Below are 19,350 nucleotides of genomic sequence, written 5' to 3'. Positions count from 1 at the left end.
ACCTATCTTGAATGTGGGCGCAGACCTTTGAACCTTGCTGAGTGTCTTGCTCTGACCCCCTTTATGTGCAGCGTGAAGAAGCACTTTCGTTGGTCTGTCCCGAATCTCCTGCCAACCTCCCTCAAGGATGACAACACAAGCATCTCTCTAGCCACTTTACTCAATCCATGCCTCGTTTTATGCACACCACATACACACTGACTCCCCCTCCCCCACCACAATAACCGAAGCACCGTAGCCTTCCTAACAGGGTGATTGCTTCCAGTCTTTTTACATTTTGGTTGCCCTGTCTCCCTTCTCACTTGCCAGGTGGCCTGGAGAAAAAGGTGTCTGGTGTCACCTGCAGCACTTAGACTTCCCAGACAGTCTCCTTTCCAGGGACCTGCCTGAATTGCCAGATCAGGCAGGATGGGGTCCACTCAGAGCTGCAGGTGCTGGAGAATGGACCTCCTCCTGTCACAAAGGTCAGTGGACCAAGTCACACCCCTCGACCTTGACCTTTATATTTGCCTGCCTCTAGGGAACTCATGAGGGACGCGGGTGGCGCTGTGGGTAAAACCTCAGCGCCTAGGGTTTGCCGATCGCATGGTCGGCGGTTCGAATCCCCGCAACGGGGTGAGCTCCCGTCTTTCAGTCCCAGCTCCTGCCCACCTAGCAGTTCGAAAGCACCCCTAAGTGCAAGTAGATAAATAGGTACCGCTTTCTAGCGGGAAGGTAAACGGCGTTTCCGTGTGCTGCGCTGGTGCAGGCTTGCCAGAGCAGCTTCGTCACACTGGCCATGTGACCCGGAAGTGTCTCCGGATGGCGCTGGCCCCCGGCCTCTTAAGTGAGATGGGCGCACAACCCTAGAGTCGGACACGACTGGCCCGTACGGGCAGGGGTACCTTTACCTTAGGGAAATCATGATCTCCTTCTTAAAGTACCAAAAATCAAAACGAATTCTGGAACAGGTGTTCTTGGGGGGAAATAATGTGCTTTTACTGTTTGGTATGGATGCAGCCTAAGTCCTCCTATCTCCAAAGAAAGGGTGGAGAATCTTTTGCCCTCTAGATGTTGTTGGACTCCAACTCACATTACCCCCAGCAAACATGCCTAATGGTCAGGAATGATGGGAGTTGTAGTTCAGCAACTTCTGGAGGGCCACATGGCCTCCCCCCATGATGTAAGGCCCCACAATACTGCCATCTTTCTTTGTTCATCATCCTGTGAGTGGGCATATCAACACGTACCTTTCCTCTGCACGTTACAGGCACAGCCTGCGCTTTAAAGCACCCCTTTATTTTGCTCCCAAAATGTTGTTCAAAGAGCAGGTTTTCCAGGGCAAAAAAAGTGCTCAGACACGAAGCTTTAAAGCACGGAACCAATGCCCAATTTGGGGAGTGACGGTGGTTCCCTTGCACAGGATGCTGAGCTGAGGGGGTAGCCATAATTGGGAAGATCCATTTTGGGGCAGCAAATTTTGGCCTCGCTCAGGGTGCCACACTACCAAAGATTACCAAAGTCTGTCCCTGGAAAGAGCGGAGCAAAAGGTAAGTGAATTAATGGCTCGGGAATTGCCAAAATAACCTTGATGTTTCTTCTTAATGCCCCTGGTGAGTTTCCTGCAGAGGTAGAGCCTGAGGGCTTCTCCCCCCCCCCCTTCCTCTTCTCCTGATGTGCTCAGTCGGAGCAAGCGGGAGCTGGGTTTTCTGCTGTCTGTTTTTAGGAGACTGCTTCCTCATGTATTTGAAAATTATAAAGGCACCATGATTAAATAACTACAAGTCCTCTCTCCCCCCCTCCCCCCTCTCATATCCAAACTGTAGCCTTGTCCCTGGAACACCTCACTGCTCAGAGAAGTGGGCAGTGTGTACTGATATTCTGTGATGCCCTTTGAAAACTGAGATGCTGCAGTGATAATACGTCCTGCAGCTTGGCTGCCCCCTCTCCTCCGCACAGAATTCACACAAGGCATCAGAGGTCCTGTTCCACACCCTTGCTGTAATTATACACCCACCCCCCACCCTCCAGAATGGCCTCCTGGACCCACATTCCTCCCACCGCTTCATGTCAGCATCACCACTTACTGCTGCTGCTGCTGTCTTTCTTGATGATGCTGTTAGAGCCAGTCTGAGTCCAGGGAGGGGGAGGGGAGAAAACAATTATCCTCTCTCGATCCTAGAATGGACTGCTCCCAACAATGCTTTTCCCTTTGGCAGGCAATAAAAATCCCCTTCCCCAGCCCTGTGAAGCCATTGGCTCAAATCCTTCCACTTGCTTCTGTCTAAAAAGCACCCTGGAAGGCATTAGCTACATGTTTTAAATTATAGAGTCCTCTTCTTGTAAAAGGGAATGTTGGACCAAGTGGACTCACACTGGCAAATTCAGGTTGCACAATTCTAGTTGACTGTAAAGACTTGAGATATTTCTTGTGTGCAAATGTATCTTCAGTCTCTGAGTCTGCCCCCTTGTGACAGACACTACCCAGGTTTTTTGTCTCTTAGGGCCTGAGCCCCAGGATACTAGGCAATAACCCAAGCCATATCCCATCCTAGTCTAGCTAATTTCCCTATCGCAGCTGACACAGTAGAGGCTTTCCTGTCTGGGAGCAAGAAAGAGCCAACCTATAGGGCCTGCTGGCACATTCTCCTGCACAAACTCCACTGGAACAAAAGAGGAGCTGAGCTGATCAAGAGCCCTGCTGTGGACTATGGTCTTTGAGAATGCCAGGGCTGGCCCAAGACATTTTGGTACCTGAGGCAAAATGGTATCTTCCTCCCTGCCAGGGAAGAAGGGGTGAGCATACCCTCCAACATTTATTCAATGAAAATAGGGATATCCAATTACATAATGGTAATTTTTCTATTTATACTCCACACATCTTACTGGGTTGCCCCAGCCACTCTAGGCAGCTTCTAACATACATAAAACATAATAAAACATTAAAAACACACACCTTCCCTTCAGATGGCTCAGGGGTCAGATAACTCCATACCCTCCAACATTTCTCCAATGAAAATAGGGACATCCTAAGGAAAAGTGGGACATTCCAGGATCAAATCAGAGACTGGGACAGCTTCTCTAAATCAGGGATGTCCTTGGAAAATAGGGACACTTGGAGGGGCTGAGTGGGTGAAGATCTACATCAGGAACAAGGTGGGGTAAATATCTACATTGGGACCTGCTGCCCCTGTGGATCCTGCCACCTGAGGGGGTTGCCTCACCTTGCCTCATGGGTGGGCTGGCCCTGGCTAAAGCATATCGAAGAGGCAACCTCAGAATTCAGTTTATGAGAAGCTTTAAGTTCTTTCACCCAGCATTACATGCTGAGCAGGCAACGTGAACCAGCCTATCCTAACATATCCACATTCAGAATGCTTATTTTGGTTCCAGGTCCAGATAAGGGCAGAACTCCTATTATGTTTTCAAAACTATGCACACGATATGTATAGCCAGAATGTATCAAACACAGATTTCATATATATTAACTATAGCAAGGATAATATTTTCAAAATCATGGTAGAAGAATTGGGTTCCAAGAAAGTAATAATTAATTTGATATGGGAACAAGTGGAAATCATAAAGTTAACTGGGATGATATGTCCATCATAACAGTAAGGGAGAAAATGAAGAAATGAAATTTGACACACGCACATGCTGTTCCCACTTACTGAACACGGTGCACTCCCTAGAAACACAGGAGCCAACTCCTAGGGGCTTGAGGGGTCTTCACACACACACACACACCCGCAAAATATTTGAGGGGGCTGTCCTCCCAAAGTTGATGGGCACTGCCATTCAAATAGTGTGCACACTGTGTCATGTGATTGATTATGCAGGGCAGGGCTTACCTGCCACCCTCGCCTCCAATATTTTATTCAGCTTGGCACCCCTGCCTGGAAGTCATTTGTTAGGCAATTGTTCACATAACAAGTTGACAATTTCCATTGATTCCTATGGGGAAATTTCTAATGCGTTCCTGACTGTGGCATTTTGTCCCTGAAAAGTCTTCCCAACCCAAGAAAACTTAGGGGGGAAATGCTCATTTTTCCAATCCCTCCCTCCATTCCTCAACCAACCAGCAAAAAGCAAATAAGAAAAATAATGCTGTTTGGATATCTGAATCTATGGTTACTACCCTGAGGTTTGGGTACTAATTCCTCATGTTTGTATAAGTGAATTTTTGCATAGAAAAGGTTTGTAAAGAGGGACCTGTGTGTATATAAGAAGCAGGTGTAACAGAGTTGCTTCTAATAAGGAAATAAATACACATATACGCATTTTTAGAAGAAAACACTTAAATATTTAAATATTTGATATTGAGATTTTAGTAATAATTTGTACATTTATGGAAGAAAATAGATTTGCATTTAGCAATAATTGTGAAGTCAAAGGTTTTCTATTACGATATCACAGAAATATTGAATGGTTTCTATAATAGGAGGTGTTACATTAAACATCAATAAGAACTTTCTGACAGTTTAACAGTGGATTGGACTCCCTCAGAAGGTGGTGATCTGTACCCAAATCAGTCCAGAACAGACGTTTCCAAGTAGGAAAGACTCTATTCACCTCCACAAAATGATCCACAGCCATTAAAGGTTAGCAATTATCACTAACTTTATTGGACACCTTTACAGAAGTTAATATTGCACATGGTTTAAGAGAGCGTTTAAAAAACAACAACCCAAAGAGATGTTTTTAAAAAGAGAGCAAAGACAGTCTTACAAAGACATTCCCTACATCCAGATAGAGAGCCAAAGGCTTAGAAGTCAAATTCACAAGAAGGCCAGAGGTTCCAGCCTCAAGATTCTGAAGGAAATGGGTACCATTATCCATTAAAACTGTTTTTATTTTATACATAGGTCACTGTGGGAATGCAAGTTATCTGTAAGAGCAACCACCTTCCCGACCTTCCAAGTTTCGTCCCCCTCCTCACTTTAACCAAATGGCTAAGCAAAGCAACAGATCCACCTGCTGACGGTTTAGGAAATGCAATCAAAGGCATTGTGGTGGTGTGAAGTTAATTTTAAGGCACTAGGGAAGAAGCCACAGGGGTTGCCAGGTGCTGTGTAAATGGCTGCCAAGTGGCTGTGCATAGGAGAGGCACTGCAGTGCACAGGGAGAGCAAGTGGAACCAAAACTGGAGTTCCTTTAATTAAAGAGAAAATTCCACCATGCAATACTGGACTAAAGGAAGTGAGCATAAACTGGGGTTTTCATCTCCAAAATTATTCTCCTGTAGCCCCAATCAACTGTCATTCTTTGTATACACAGGCATCACTTTTGCTGGGTCAAAAACAGATATAAGAAGCCATGCAAAAAAGGTAGCTGTGACATAAGTTCCTTCATTGGTGGGGCGCATATATATATATATATATATATATATATATATATATATATATATGCACACACCCTTTCCCTTCTATTCTGGAGCTGCTGGATCTTGCCTTAAAATCTAGCCTCACTCTTCTAAGAACATTCCTTCTATATATATTTAGAAATACAAACGGCTTCAGACAAGCTTTGTTGCCACACACACCCTTTTCTCCAGGGGGTTTCATGTGTTCTCCCACATTGATTTCCTCCCACCCCCTGCAGAACTTGGATGGGGAAATTCATTTGTTTTATTTGTTACTTCCAGTCGTCCCTAACCAACTTCAGCATCCTCTCCAGGGGTGCCTCGGCCACATCCGGCAGCGATTAGTGCTTGGGCCTGAAATCTGTGCTCTGCATCTGGTTTGGGGTTGCTTGGTGTCTGAGAGTTGACTTGAAATGCCAGGGTCTTCAGCTTCCTTCTCTGGGTCTCAGGGTCAACATTCAGAGAGGAAGGTGGGCTGCCCCCCACCCCCTTGTCCTTCAGGCTTCCCTCCTGAGGCACCAGGGCTGCACAGGCAAGCAGTGTTGTCCTCTGTGGCCCCAGCAAGCACTACTAGACCTCACCTCCACCTTATCACGCTCCACCCACCTCTGTCTACCTGGCACCACCCCCTGAGCCTCAGGGAGCCTGGACACTGTCCTTGGGGTTTGGGTCTTCAAGGCGATCAGCACTGCCAGCTTCTGCATTTTGGAATGGCTCAGGGAAGTTGGCCTTTGGGAGCCCCTCAGGTATCCAGGTAAGCAAAGACAGGGCTGAGAAGGGGTTGGGAACTGAGGGAGCACCTCCCTGCCCCCTTGCCCCAGACCCTAGGGACCCTCCCCAGGCCGCAGCGTCTTGGTCTGGCTGCAACGGCTCTTGTTTGCCTGGATGGTGGTTGGAGGATGTGTCTGTAGTCTAGCCTACTGGGCAAAGGAAACATTTACATTCGTTGCTTGGCCGGTTTTTGCCTCTGGCCCTGACTGGCACTGGCATGTGGCCCCCAGAATGGGAAGGCAGCCCCTGGGCTGAAAAGGTTCCCTGCTCCTGCCCTATCCCACTGCAGGGGACTCCAGGGCAGCTGCCCCCTCCATGCAGAGCCTGGCCAGGTTGGAGGCAGCACATGCTGTCACTCACTTGGCTGGGCTTTCCTCATCGCAAAAGGGAGTAAAAATGGGAGCGGTGATGCTCAGCCGCTGGCTCCCGGCATCTGCCCAACCCTACCACAAACGTGGGGCCAGATGTGGCAGCTAGGAGCTAGACTGGAGGAGGAGCTGTGGGTTTGAGCTGAAACAATGCTCTGTGGTCGCATGGGGTTGGGGGGCTGCGTTCACACTCGCGTTATCCTTTGAATGTCTGCATAGGGCCAAGAAGGCCGCAAAAGGTTTGTTCCGATCTTAACATTTTTGTACACCCGCCATTTTCAGGTGCCATGTGCACCCAGCAGAATAGCCCTGTTGTAGACATTTTTCTGCAATAAAGATCTCAATGGGAGCAGAATAATGGGTGTCTCGGATCACTCTGATCTGGAAGCCAAATTGCTTGGGGCTGCCACTCAGATTTAAAATGGCTACACTACAGCCTGAAACTGATTTTATGGTCATTTCCTTTCCCCAGAATACCCTGGGAAATGTATAGGAGGAGGAAGCAGAGAATTTTCAGTTTTGCTCACCAAACTTCACTTTCCAGGATTGTGTCAGAGGAAACCACCGTGACTAAGCTGGTATAAAATTGGTATACATTTGTAACATCAGCAGTGTTTCCCTCTTCTTTCTTTTTTAATACACAGAGGCAAATGCAGTAAAAGATATGCAGAATTCACATAGGCACTCAGTTTTCAGCACTTTCTATAATTTGCAAGGCTGCCCAGATCTAGAGGTTGGAGTCTGGAAAATGGCACCCCCTCTGGAAACTGGATGGTACAACTGCTTTACGGGGGCGGGGGGGGGGGGATATTCTCACGTAGATATTTGCCAAGAGCACCCACAGCCATTTGTGTAGTTGGCAAAGGACTAAATCTGTCCATGAAATTCAGGCATCATTCCCATGTTACATACAGGCCTACACTTGCATGTTGAGATACATGCACTCTATAATGTAGGAATGGCTGTAGTGGATTGGGAAAGGTTTGCCTCAATGTATGGGGTGCGGGGAATGCACTGATATGGCTATTGCCTTGTTTACCAGTACATGTGACCCCATGGATTCATGGACTTGAGCGTAAAAAGCTGTAATTTGTGAATCTGCCTTAAGAGCGTCTGATAGAAAGAAGCACAGGAAACTGCCACATACCGAACCAGACCACTGATCCATCTAGCCAGTGTTGTCTGCACCGACTGGCAGTGGCTCTCCAGTATTTCAGACAGGGGACATGCCTAAACCGACATGGAATGCATGGATGCAGAGCATGGCCCTAAAACCAAGCTGCAGCCCTTCTCCAACGACGGCAACTTCTGGTGGTGGAGAATCCTCTGCATCCCTCACTTCCTGCCCCACCCCAGGGCAGCAGTAGTGATCCTTCCCAAAGGAACAACCAAGTTTGTCTAGCACAACGAATTCATTGAAAATGCAGCATTATTGTATGGGCTGAAGGTCTGAAGCTGGTCAAATTGTAAGATCTGTACCTCTTTCCCTCCACATGTCAACTCTTCCCTTCCCTTCCCTTCCCATCCCATCCCTTTCTCTTCCTTGGGCATTGGCTGGTATTCTGCCAGGTCTCTTTAATTACCCTGACTGGGTCCTCCCCACTGGCTCCCTCCTCCCCAGAATGGCCTTTGCTTTTCCACATTCCCTTGCTCACCCCCCACCCCTACCCCCAGTTTTCCCATTGGCTTTCTTTGTCCCTTCACCCCACCCTCCCTCCCCATCACCCTCCTCTAACTTCTTTATTTCTTATAGTTTCCGAACTGGATAGCCAAGCGATTCGTAGCGCAGCGGAAAGTAGCTGGTTGGACCTCCCAGTAGGGCACAGGGTTGGCAAAGAGGCTGATGCCGTGGTACGAAGCCCGCTTTACCCCAAAGCCTACGGGACAGAAGTCGTTCACACCAATGTGAGTGATGTTGTTGGAGTGAAGGTACACAACCTGTGGAGGGAGAAGTGAGACTTGGTTACCCAGAGGTGGAAGATCCGCTGAGTTTGCGTTTGTCAGCTGGTGAGGCAGCTGAGACCTGGGAAAGAGCTCTCCTTTGATATGACAACTCAGATCCTGCAAGGCTCCTCAAGGTAAGCTCAGCTGTGTGCTGTGGTTTCGTAGGACTGCAGACAATTTGCTGAATGAGCTGTTGGTCTACATTTTTTTAGCATCTTGGGAATCTCTACTGTTGATTTTCTTTTCTTTTTAAAGAAGTGAATGTGTTTAACTTCCGGACAGCAAAAGAAACCCCCATTTTATTTACCTAGCCATGACGGTGCTGTGATTTAAATGAGTTTTTAAAATGCAAAACTTCACATGCTCAAATGGTGTTTTTTAAAAATTATAATTATCAGGGTTGGCAAACTGTATTTGTTTGGAAACCTCTTGCCTTCAGGCCTACGTAGACCCACCAGGCCTCCACATTTGCCTGTTTTGACCAAGCCACGCTCACTTGCCTGACACCATATATAACATCAGTTGGAGGGCAGGTAAAGATGCAGTTGGGCCAAACGGAGCCCCAGTGAAGGCAATTGGTGATTGATCTGCAGTCCCTGTAAAGCCTTGTGCTTTGCAAGTCCCAATACTTAGCTGATGTGCAGCTGATGCGCAGTGCTGCGGCTTGCATAGCTCTGTACAAGACACTTTGTGCCAACTTTGTGTCTGCATGGGCAGAAATAGTTCTCCCAATGTCATTGTGAGATCAAGTGATTTAACTGATGGGTGGCCTCGCCCACTAATAAAACTTGACCCACAGGAAGTTGGGAAGAAAAGGATCTGGCCAGATCTAGTTCACCCCTACTGTTAATATATCAGGAATGTAGAAGTGGTTGCAAAACATGAAATGATGGTTGGGGAGGAGAAAAATGTTAATTGTTTGTTTCACAACTCAAGCAAAACACATGCTAGCCTAAAGAGGAAGCTGCAAGATGACCTATCCTGGTTCTCAGTTGCTAGATACCTTCATGAATGCAAGGTCCTACCAGCTGCCCAAACTTGCCTACTCCTGAAACTGGTCCTGCATTTGCTCACCTCTGCCACAAACCACCCCCGACCCCTCTGGTACCTGCAGAAACTTGAGGCCAGGCAGTCCTGGAGGAACTCGTGACAGCTTGTTGTTATCCAAGTGCAGCTCACGTAGGCTGGGCAGGAAAGCCAGACTGCCGTTCTCAATCATGCGGATGTTGTTGTGTCCCAGGCCAAGCCTAGCGAGAGGAAAGGAAGGGGCGGTGACAAAGAAAACAAAGGGAAAACAACAGCGGCTTCCAAATATCACCAAGGTCAAGTGAATCAAAATCTGTCTCTTGGAAAAGGGCAGGAGTTTGATGTAGGCTGGACTCTTGAAGAGTAATGGGGGAGACAGGAGGATGTTCAGGGCTACAGCCAAAATTAGGATGGCCAGCTGCCTCCTTTACACAGGGCAGTCCTCTATTCTGTAGGGTTGCCAGAGGACAGTCCTTTATTTGAAAGGATCCTCTGTTTCGAGGTCTGACCTGAGTCTGTTTAAAAAAATAAGGAACCATAAAACGGGGGGGGGGGGGGGCTAGGAGTTTCTATCAACAGTTAGCATAGCAGCACCTGGTCAGCAGACCAAGTAGGCGTACAATACACCTCTTGTCATTCCCCAGTACGGTGTGATGCACTGTATTTCTGCTTAATAATTATTTCTAGTTTTGCATCTATACCTATAAATTACCATATGCACATTCTAGGCAAATTGATATCCTTTCTGCCCTCCTTTTTTGGTGATAACTGGCTGCCCTAGCCCAAAGCCCTGTGCATCTGTGACTCAGAAGGTGGGACCCAGCAGAGTCTCATTCAAGCCCCAAAGGGTATGGCTGTTCAACATTGGGTCCCTGTGGTTGGCAGAGAGGCAGCATGAAACCTCAAGCTTAGCCAGGCCTTCTCTCCTTGCCTAATCAACTGAACAGTATCTTCCGTTTGGCCAGTAGGGGCCTGGGGTTGGGAAGCCCCCATTGCCAAGTCTGGATTTGGAAGATGGCTGCCTGTCACTCTGCCTCTTTTCTGCTTCCTTAATGCCCTTCCTCCAGTTCTTTCTCTGATTGCTGGAAGCTTCACATTTCACGTGTGCGGACAAGAGGAGAAATGTGTTGCTGATATAAAATGGGGGCTTAAACAGTTGCAAATACAAATCATTACAGCTACATGCAGCGTTCAGCCAGTGTCCACCTAACTATAAAATAGGAGAGGATGAGGTAGAGAGGGATCAGGGGAAAGCAAACCATCTTGTTTATTGAGCATTCACCCTGGTTTGTTTGCATTTGTGGTTTAGGCCAGCAAATTCAAGGCTCAACATTCCAGTCAGAGACAGAGTTTGCCCCTGGCACATTCCTTTAAGTGTGGAAGATGGAGATAAAGCTGTCGTGGGACCTCTGCAGATCCTCCTGCCTGATCCCTCCCTGTTCCTACACCTGCTGTGGCAGCAGGTCTCCAGGTGTGGTGATCAGGAGGGAAGTGGCTATAACTAGGCCAGGGCGAGAACAGTCTCTCTTCCTGCTCTGGCCTGCGCCCTCTTCCTCCACAGAGTCCTTTCCCCATGGGAAAGATCCTCAGGTGCAAGTCTAGAGGGTCTGGTGGCCTTGGTGTAAACAGTGTGGTTCATGGAGCATCTGTTGTGTGAGAGCCACTTTCAGGACGGTAGTAGAAAAGCAGGGTAGAAATGTGCTTAATAAGCAACCAGCCAACCAACCAACCAAAAGAAGGAAGGTGTACGTATGAGGAGCCTTACACTGAAAAGTGGCCTAGGAATCAGGACTAATAAGTATGGCTCTTTCTCCCCCTACTGGCTGAGACTTGAAATGGCAGGACTATTTAGGAGTTGGTGGTTCTGAGGGCAAGTCAATGCTACAAACTCATACCAGCTTCAAACCTGCTTTACAAAAAGCTCCAGCTGCCTCTATTTTCTTGTGTCTGTTCCTTATAAAGAACTGTACCTGCCCTGTTTATATAGATCTCTTCTTAAAAACGGGCAAGGATTTACACTGGGAAAGAGGCGAACCCTGTCTACTTGCCTGTGAGGTGTGCTCACTCCATCCCGAAGTTTTCTTCTCCCCCTCCCCTGTTGAAGACCTCCTACTCTGTTTTTGAATGCATGAATAGGGCTCCCATTTTTGTTCCTATTCTATCTTTTGGAGGAAATATTAGATATCTGAAAGCTAAATGAGTTGGGAAAGTCATCTATCTGCATGATGTCATGAACAAAATATTTGCCTCAGATGTTTTCCCTCGTTGATTTCTGTCCTCCCTGCATTCCCTGCCACCCACCCACCACATTTTTTTATAAAGAAAGCTTTGGAAACTTAACACAATAGTTGTGAAATTTCCGCAGGTGCAGATGGCTTATATTATGCAACTATTCTGGCTCTTAATGGTCTGTGCATGTTGTTCTAGCCAAGGAGTCATAAACATGGTGCTTGCAGGGACACAGGCGCCCACACCCGGCTCAAAGACCCAGTTTGGCACACACCTCCATGCTCATCTGCGTACATTCACAAACACACACACACAGGCTGGGAGGCTCCATGTTGCCCCTCTGGAGGCTTCACCCAGGGCAGAAAAGCAACAACTGGCTAGCCCCCCTGTAGCTACAGCTCTGGGGGGGTGCATGTGATTTTGCCAGTTTGCAAATGTGCCTGGGGGCTCAAAAACGCTGGTGACTCCATTTCCTAGGTTGCTCTAACTTTATTTCTCTAGGGTCTGTTTCTCCTCTCTAGGAATCATTCTATCACCTTTCCAAATAGAGTTGCCTTTATTTTCATTGCCCTCTCCCCAAAATTCAGCGGGGAAGGGAGCACTCTGGACTGGGAGTGCAGTGAAGGGGGAGGGAATATTTAACAACAACCCCCCCCCCATTTACCCTTGCCCCCACCCAACACTTGGGGCTAAGGGAAGGAGGCTATGCTGTGCTTGGAGTCTAGAAGCAGAGTTGCTGTTTCACCTAAAGCAGGACAGCTGCTCCCAATTGTCCACCTCTGGAAGAAGCCTCCTTGCCTTTGGCCTTCTGGGCTGCTGCCCTCCCAACCTTTGGCCCACCTTCCCTTGCTGAGTACATTATATGAACAATTAGCTCCCTCTAGTACAAATGGCAAGGGGCAAAATACATTTTGGAAATGTTAAACTTCCCTATGAATATTTCCCTGTGTTTGTGCTGCATATAGATGCCACAGATCTTTATCCACACCTGCTGCCTATCACAGTGCAAACTCAGCTCCAAGACAATATATTGTTGTTGGCGTCCACCCATCTTGAGAGACAATGGAGTGCACCTCCAGGGGTAAAGCCAAACTGCTGGATTAGCAGCACCAAAGTGACTTCCCTGGGGGACAAGCCTGAGCCGTGTGTGTGGCGGTCCTGGGCTACCCAGATGACAAGGCTACACTCTTGGCCCAAAGGAAAGCAGAGTGATATGTTTGGCCCCAGCTTGGCTGCAGGAGTTGCCAGAAGGAGGCGTACAAGGCACCTTCCAAGAATCTTAGGAATTCCACTCCAGATTTGTGTAGGGTTTGCTCCTTAGCCGTTTCTTCTCCCAAAGAAGGCAGAAGAGGTTCAGGACCAGAGTTTTCCTTCTCAGGTGGATGAGCCCCATCTGCCCCACACTTCCCTCTATAGTATGTGCAGAAACCTCCTTCATGACCGTTGGACCCATCATAATAATTTTAGGAATGTTTATCGGTCCAGTATACCTGAAGGAGCGTCTCCACCCCCATCATTCCACCCGGACACTGAGGTCCAGCTCCGAGGGCCTTCTGGTGGTTCCCTCACTGCGAGAAACCAAGTTACAGGGAACCAGGCAGAGGGCCTTCTCAGTAGTGGCACCCGCCTTGTGGAACACCCTCCCACCAGATGTCAAAGAGAACAACTACCAGACTTTTAGAAGACATCTGAAGGAAGCCCTCTTTAGTGAAGCTTTTAATGTTTGATGCATTACTGTATTTTAATATTTTGTTGGAAGCCGCCCAGAGTGGCTGGGGAAATATTATTATTATTATTATTATTATTATTATTATTATTATTATTATTATTATCTTAGAATGGGGTGGGCAATCCTTTTGGCCCCAAGGGCTGCACGTGGCAACAACTTGAGGGATACACACTCATGTGTGTGCACAAACACACACAAGTACCTCCTTTCCCTCTCTCATGCACAGACAAAAACATACACACAATATGTTTTTGTCTGTGCATCTTCCACCTGCTCTCTGTCACACCTGCAAACTCACACAGCCTTCCAGGTTCTACTCACTCTTCTGGCACATTGGGAACCCATTGTGCCTCCCCAGCTGGTTGGTGCTGGGAACAACTGGGCAGCAGGCATGTCTGTGCCCTCCTCACCTGTTCCTAGTGCCAGTCAGCTGGGGAAGAGGAGTTGTGTGATGGGACTGCGGAGGAGAGCGGAGGAGCAACCTGGTCAGCACACACCTCCGCTATTCCCAGAGCAAATCATCTGGGCAGGACTGGGAAGGCTGTGAGGAGACAGCTGAGGGGCAGGATGCGATTGCTGGTTGGTGCTGGCCATTTTGTTTCTTTCTAACCTCCAAACAGCTGTTTAGCAGACTGAGGGGAATGCAGTTGTGGCTGGGAGGAAGGTGCACAGGTCCAGATGTACCCACATCCCATGTAAAACAGACTCCATGTAAGCCTCCATGCAGCCGTTTAGCTAACTGAGGACAGAGAATTGCCAGGGTGGGGGCAGAGTGTGAATTGTTAACCTGTGACAGGCTGCAGGGAAGGCTTGTGAGGGCCCCATGTGTCCTGCAGGCATCTTAGAGGTCTTGGCTTGGCAATGGACTGGATGAGAGCCAACAAACTGAAGCTCGATCCAGAGAAGGTTGAGGCCCTGTTAGTGGGTGGTTCCCTAGACCAGAGAGATGGGAGGCTGCCTGCTTTGGATGGGGTTGCATTCCCTCTGATGCAGCGGATACATAGCCTGGGGATCCTCTTGGATCCATTGCTGCTGCTTGAGGTTCAGATCACCTCAGTGGCACAGAGTGAATGCTGAATAAACTGGTTGGATGCTGAATAAACTGTCTACAGTAAGCCTGCAAGTTACAGTGGTACCTCGGGTTACAGATGCTTCAGGTTACACACTCCGCTAACCCAGAAATAGTACCTCGGGTTAAGAACTTTGCTTCAGGATGAGAACAGAAATCATGCTCCAGCGGCGCGGCGGCAGCAGGAGGCCCCATTAGCTAAAGTGGTGCTTCAGGTTAAGAACAGTTTCAGGTTAAGAACGGACCTCTGGAACAAATTAAGTACTTAACCCGAGGTACCACTGTACGCACATTTAACTTGTGTGCATTTACATGCATGGAAGAAAATTAAAAAATAAAATAAAATTGGGGTGGAGTTCCAAGAAAAATTACTTTGGCAATCCCACCCACCACTGAACCCAGTCTGTTTTGACTATACGTGGTTTTGGCTTTAGGCATTGTTAGGGAACTGACATCGGAGCGAGAGGCGAAGGGGAGGCTCCCAGATGATGCTGGCGAAGGACCCAGCAGCAGGGGGAGAAACAGCTCAGTAGAGGGGGAAGCCAATCAGTGCAACACCAGGGATAAAGGGGGGCAGACGGGGGAAGTGGAGAGAGGGCTCCAGGACTCTTCACTGGACATCAGTGAGGAGAGCCCAGGTCCTCCACTACCCACGCCTTCCCTGCGCAGAAGACTCCCGCGCAGTGAGAGGAGGAGGAGACTGGGTGTCAAACAACTTTTATGTTGGAAGAGGTTCAAGAAACGCCCACTGACGGATTCTGCCAGTGACTGAGGCAACCACCATGAGAAGGGGCTGTGCAGTCAGAAAGTTTTAACAAGGCAAATTAACCGAGAAAGGCACCAGTTTACGCACGAGTAACTCATACCCATTACAGGCATGATTCCCGGAAGGCAACTCTTATGTAAGTTGTGGACCTACTGTGCTGTAAACTGTCCTGTGATCCTTGGATAAAGGGAGGTATATAAATTTAACAAATGATAAAATAAATAATAATAAACAAGCCATCTGGAGGAGGAGCCCAGCTCACACTACCTGTAGACTTTGGAGTACCGGATCAGATCCTCTAATTCAATTGCCTGGATCTTGTTGTGGTCCAGATGTAGCTCATTTAGGGTTTCAGGAAGATCTGGTTGTTGAGGCGGAGAGAGATTATTTTTATATATCTATGTATTGTATAGAAAGATTGATAGGATTACATTTCTGTACCACTTGCTATCCCCACGACCAGTGATTTTTTTCTGGGGGGACACAGGGGTATGCACACCCCTAAACATTTTGTGAATCTAAGTTTGGCCTCATAGAGGGGCAATATTTCCATGAGAGCAGGAAAATGAGAGTACCCTTACACATATTTTTAGTAAAAAAGCACTGCCCGCATCACAAATCAATGTTTTTTTTTATGAAATCATGTCCTAAAGCCAGGAGCATGCATTGGTCTGATAGAGCAATTGGCTACCAGAAAATTACATTAAGAATAGCCAAGTAAAGCTGTGGCTAGGCATTGCTGTAAGGAGGTAGCTGTGAGAAAAAAGTCACGCACATTACCTTTAGGTACCCCTGTGAGCTTTGCTTCTGAGATCCTCAAGTAGTTCAGTTTCAGACCATCAAAGGCACCAGGTTCGAAACCGCTGTTCTCCAGGGGATTCCCTCCCATCTCTGTGCAGAGAGAAAACAGGTCAGCTAGAACAAGAGCGTCCCATTCTTATCAGACCCACATTTAATGCCAACATTTGGCATCTTTTTAATTGTTTTGTGTCCATTTCTCTCTCTAGGGTGGCCAGATGCAAAGGAGTATTGTTAAGCAACCTGTTGATAAGCTTTATGCTCACATAATTTTCTCTGATATATTTAAAAGGAATTATTGGATTCTTAGTCTTGTATTTTAGTTATAATACAATTTTTATTTAATATGGTTAGTGTACTATTGAATGCAAACACATTATTTTCTATAAACTGCTTTGAACACAAACGCATCTGTAGAAAATAAACTGATAATGACTTGGTTCGCAGGTAATGCAAAAGCCAAAACTGTGGCTTAGTGAGAACTGGTGAATGTGAAGACTCCCAGAGGGAAGATCGTGGCCATGGTGCTCTCCCCTGACCTGCTGGTGCTACGCTGCTTGGGCTAAGCCATGGCTTGATTTAAGATAGAATGCATTCTGTTAGCAGAAACAGCTTGCAAAAATGTGTACATTAGTAAAAACAGAATACAAAATGTGTTTATCAAGAGAAATTTGCATTAAAATGCTGACAAATTTTGATGAGGATAAAATAAAATGAAACTACAAATTGCTGCAGAAACGTGGAGGATTGAATTTAAGATTGGGGAAGGAACAAGAACCTGATGGAGTCAGGTCCTTCCATCCCTAGCAGTAACCAGTGCTTATTCTGACCAGCTCCCAACGTTCCTCAGAAAACTCATGGAATGGGACAGCTGACAAAGCATGTCTAGGGAGGAACGGCCCAGTGGGCATCAGTCCAGTAGAGCACCCTTGTCTCACCAATGCAATTCATGTTGTTGAGCCCATTGAAGACATCCTTGGAGACCTTCTTGATCTTGTTATCATGGATGCGGAGTTCAACCAAGGAGCTGGGCAGGTTAGGAGGGATCTCCACCAGGTTGTTCTTGGAGATGTAGAGTTTCTGCAGCTTGTGCAGCGGGCTAAAGGCCTTTGGGTGGATCTTGGAGATCTTATTGTTCACCAGGACCAAGGCCTGCATCCACAGAAAGAAACTGCGTGAGGAACGAGGTACGTGGGGGGGGGGTGGATGGGCATAGAACAGGGAATGGAATCCATCCTTCAGGTAACTTTGCCAGTGGCCAGGAATGGGGCAGTGAGAAAGGAAGAAACCTTCCACCATTTCAGTCCAGAAAGGGATGTATTAGGGAAGGGAAACCTAGGCTTGCATATCAGAGGTTCCAGTCTCAATCCCTTGGATTTAACCTTCAAGAATCTTGGGAAATGGTCCTTGCCTGAGACCTTGGAGAACGGCTACCAGTCAAAATAAACAGTACCCAGGGGACTTGCTCAGTGCAAGGCAGCCATTTATATCCTTAAGAGTGGGTGCTTATGTGGGGAGATCCTGACTTCAATTCTCACAATGAGGGATAAATGCAGGAGGATTGACAGGGCACTGACCTGTTTGTTGAGCATTCATCCTGATTTATTTGTGGGGAGGTTAGATTATGTTGCATTGAAGCAAGTGTTGCCCCGCACTTTCTAGTGCATTTCCCCATCAGCGCGTATCTACACTTACCTTTCCTCTGCTTTTCCCAGGCACAGATCCACGCTTTAAAGCTCCGTGTCCAGGTGCCCTTTTATTTCCTCCAGAGCTTTCCTTGCAAAAACCTACTTCTTTAAAGCTGAATTTAAAACTGGAATTGCTGTTAGCTCTGATTCAGCTTTAAAGAGCAGGTTTTTGTGAGAAAAGCTACAGAGGAAAAGCAAAAACAGGGTGTTTGGACATGGGGCTTTAAAGCGCAAACTATGCTTGGAAAGAGTGGTGGAAAGGTAAGTGTGGCTAAGCCCTGTGTTGACAAGGGTGAAAAATGCAGGTGCACACCCTAATTCTACCAGCAGAGTGTAGTGCACAGATAAGGTGAGGAGGACGAGATGGAGATCAATGCTATCTTTTAAAAAATGTGCTTTAAGGGAGTGCAGCGAGAGTTGTGGCGATCTCTCCACAGGCAAAGCAGAGAGACAGGGGCTCAAAGCCTTTGCACAAGCCTCTTTTACAATAAAGACTGAGGTAATAGGTTGAGGAGAGGAAGCTTTTGCCATACTTACATACAAGTGATGCAGCCCCTTAAAGTCATCTTTGCGTAGTTCAGTAATGTGGTTGTTCTGCAGATCCAGCAATTTTGTATCTCGCGAGATCTCCTTAGGCACTTCCTTGAGACCTGGATGAAGCAGGTGAAGAAGGATGGATAGAGGGGTTAGGAAAAGTTAATAGGGCAGGTTAAATCATTGTGGCAGTTGCTAAGCAGCCCAGAAGGACAGAGCCAGGACTGGCCCAAGATAATTTACTGCCCAAAGGCATACAGAATGGTGCAAATCAAACAGGCATGTCCCAGAATGCTTTGCACTGTTGCAGAGGATTCTGGGAGTGAAACTCTTGCACCGCAGAGGTAAATTAATGACCAATTTAAAGGTAAAGGTGAAGGGATCCCTGACAGTTAAATCCAGCCGCAGACGACTCTGGGGTTGCAGTGCTCATCTCGCTTTACAGGCTGAGGGAGCCAGCGTTTGTCCGCTCTGCAGACAGTTTCTCTGGGTCATGTGGCTAGCATGACTAAGCCGCTTCTGGTGCAACAGAACACTGACACCAGAGCAGTGCAGTGCACAGAAATGCCATTTACCTTCCCGCCAGAGTGGTACCTATTTATCTACTTGCACTTTTTTTGGTGTGCTTTCAAACTGCTAGGTTGGCAGAAGCTGGGACTGAGCAACGGGAGCTCACCCTGTTGCGGGGATTCGAACTGCCGACTTTCTGATAAGCAAGCCCTAGGCTCAGTGGTTTAGACCCCAACATCACCCATGTCCCATAATGACCAATTTAATGGCCTGCAAAAAGCAAGAGCGATGCCATCTTTGGAGCAAACAGGATTCTAAGGTGTGTTGCCACTGCAGGAGGGGAACTGACTAGTCTGGACACACGTGCTGCCTCTCATCTAGCCAGGCCCTCCCCTTGAAGTAAAAATGCAACGTCCCCTGGCTGCCAGCTCTTCCTACTCAAGACGGCATGATTTTAAAAGCCCAGAATCTGTTGAGCTATCAGAGCCACTAATCCTTTGAGGTATGTGGGGTTCCAGAACGCTGTGCAGGGTGAGGATGCTGTCATCATGTCCTGCCTGGAAACCCAACAATACCT

At 47.5% G+C, this 19,350-nt stretch overlaps 1 protein-coding gene across 1 annotated transcript in view; it reads right to left on the bottom strand.

The window, feature by feature from the left end:
* Positions 1-4,574: 4,574 nt before the first annotated feature.
* The window catches only part of BGN (biglycan), a 54,960-nt gene continuing 40,184 nt past the window's right edge, over positions 4,575-19,350 (bottom strand). Inside the window, exons 3-8 of the mRNA XM_081177214.1 lie at positions 18,267-18,379; positions 16,980-17,193; positions 16,024-16,134; positions 15,511-15,604; positions 9,533-9,671; positions 4,575-8,418 (exon numbers count right to left, since the gene is read on the bottom strand). Of these exons, the coding sequence (XP_081033340.1) occupies positions 8,221-8,418; positions 9,533-9,671; positions 15,511-15,604; positions 16,024-16,134; positions 16,980-17,193; positions 18,267-18,379 (869 nt within the window). The 3' untranslated portion in view covers positions 4,575-8,220. The remainder of the gene's footprint in view (positions 8,419-9,532; positions 9,672-15,510; positions 15,605-16,023; positions 16,135-16,979; positions 17,194-18,266; positions 18,380-19,350) is intronic.

This window comes from Podarcis bocagei (genome assembly GCF_964188305.1).
Source record: "Podarcis bocagei genome assembly, chromosome: 17".
NCBI classification, from domain to species: Eukaryota; Metazoa; Chordata; class Lepidosauria; order Squamata; family Lacertidae; genus Podarcis; species Podarcis bocagei.
The sequence above is the reverse complement of the archived record's forward strand: the minus strand, read 5'-3'. Positions and strand labels throughout refer to the sequence as shown.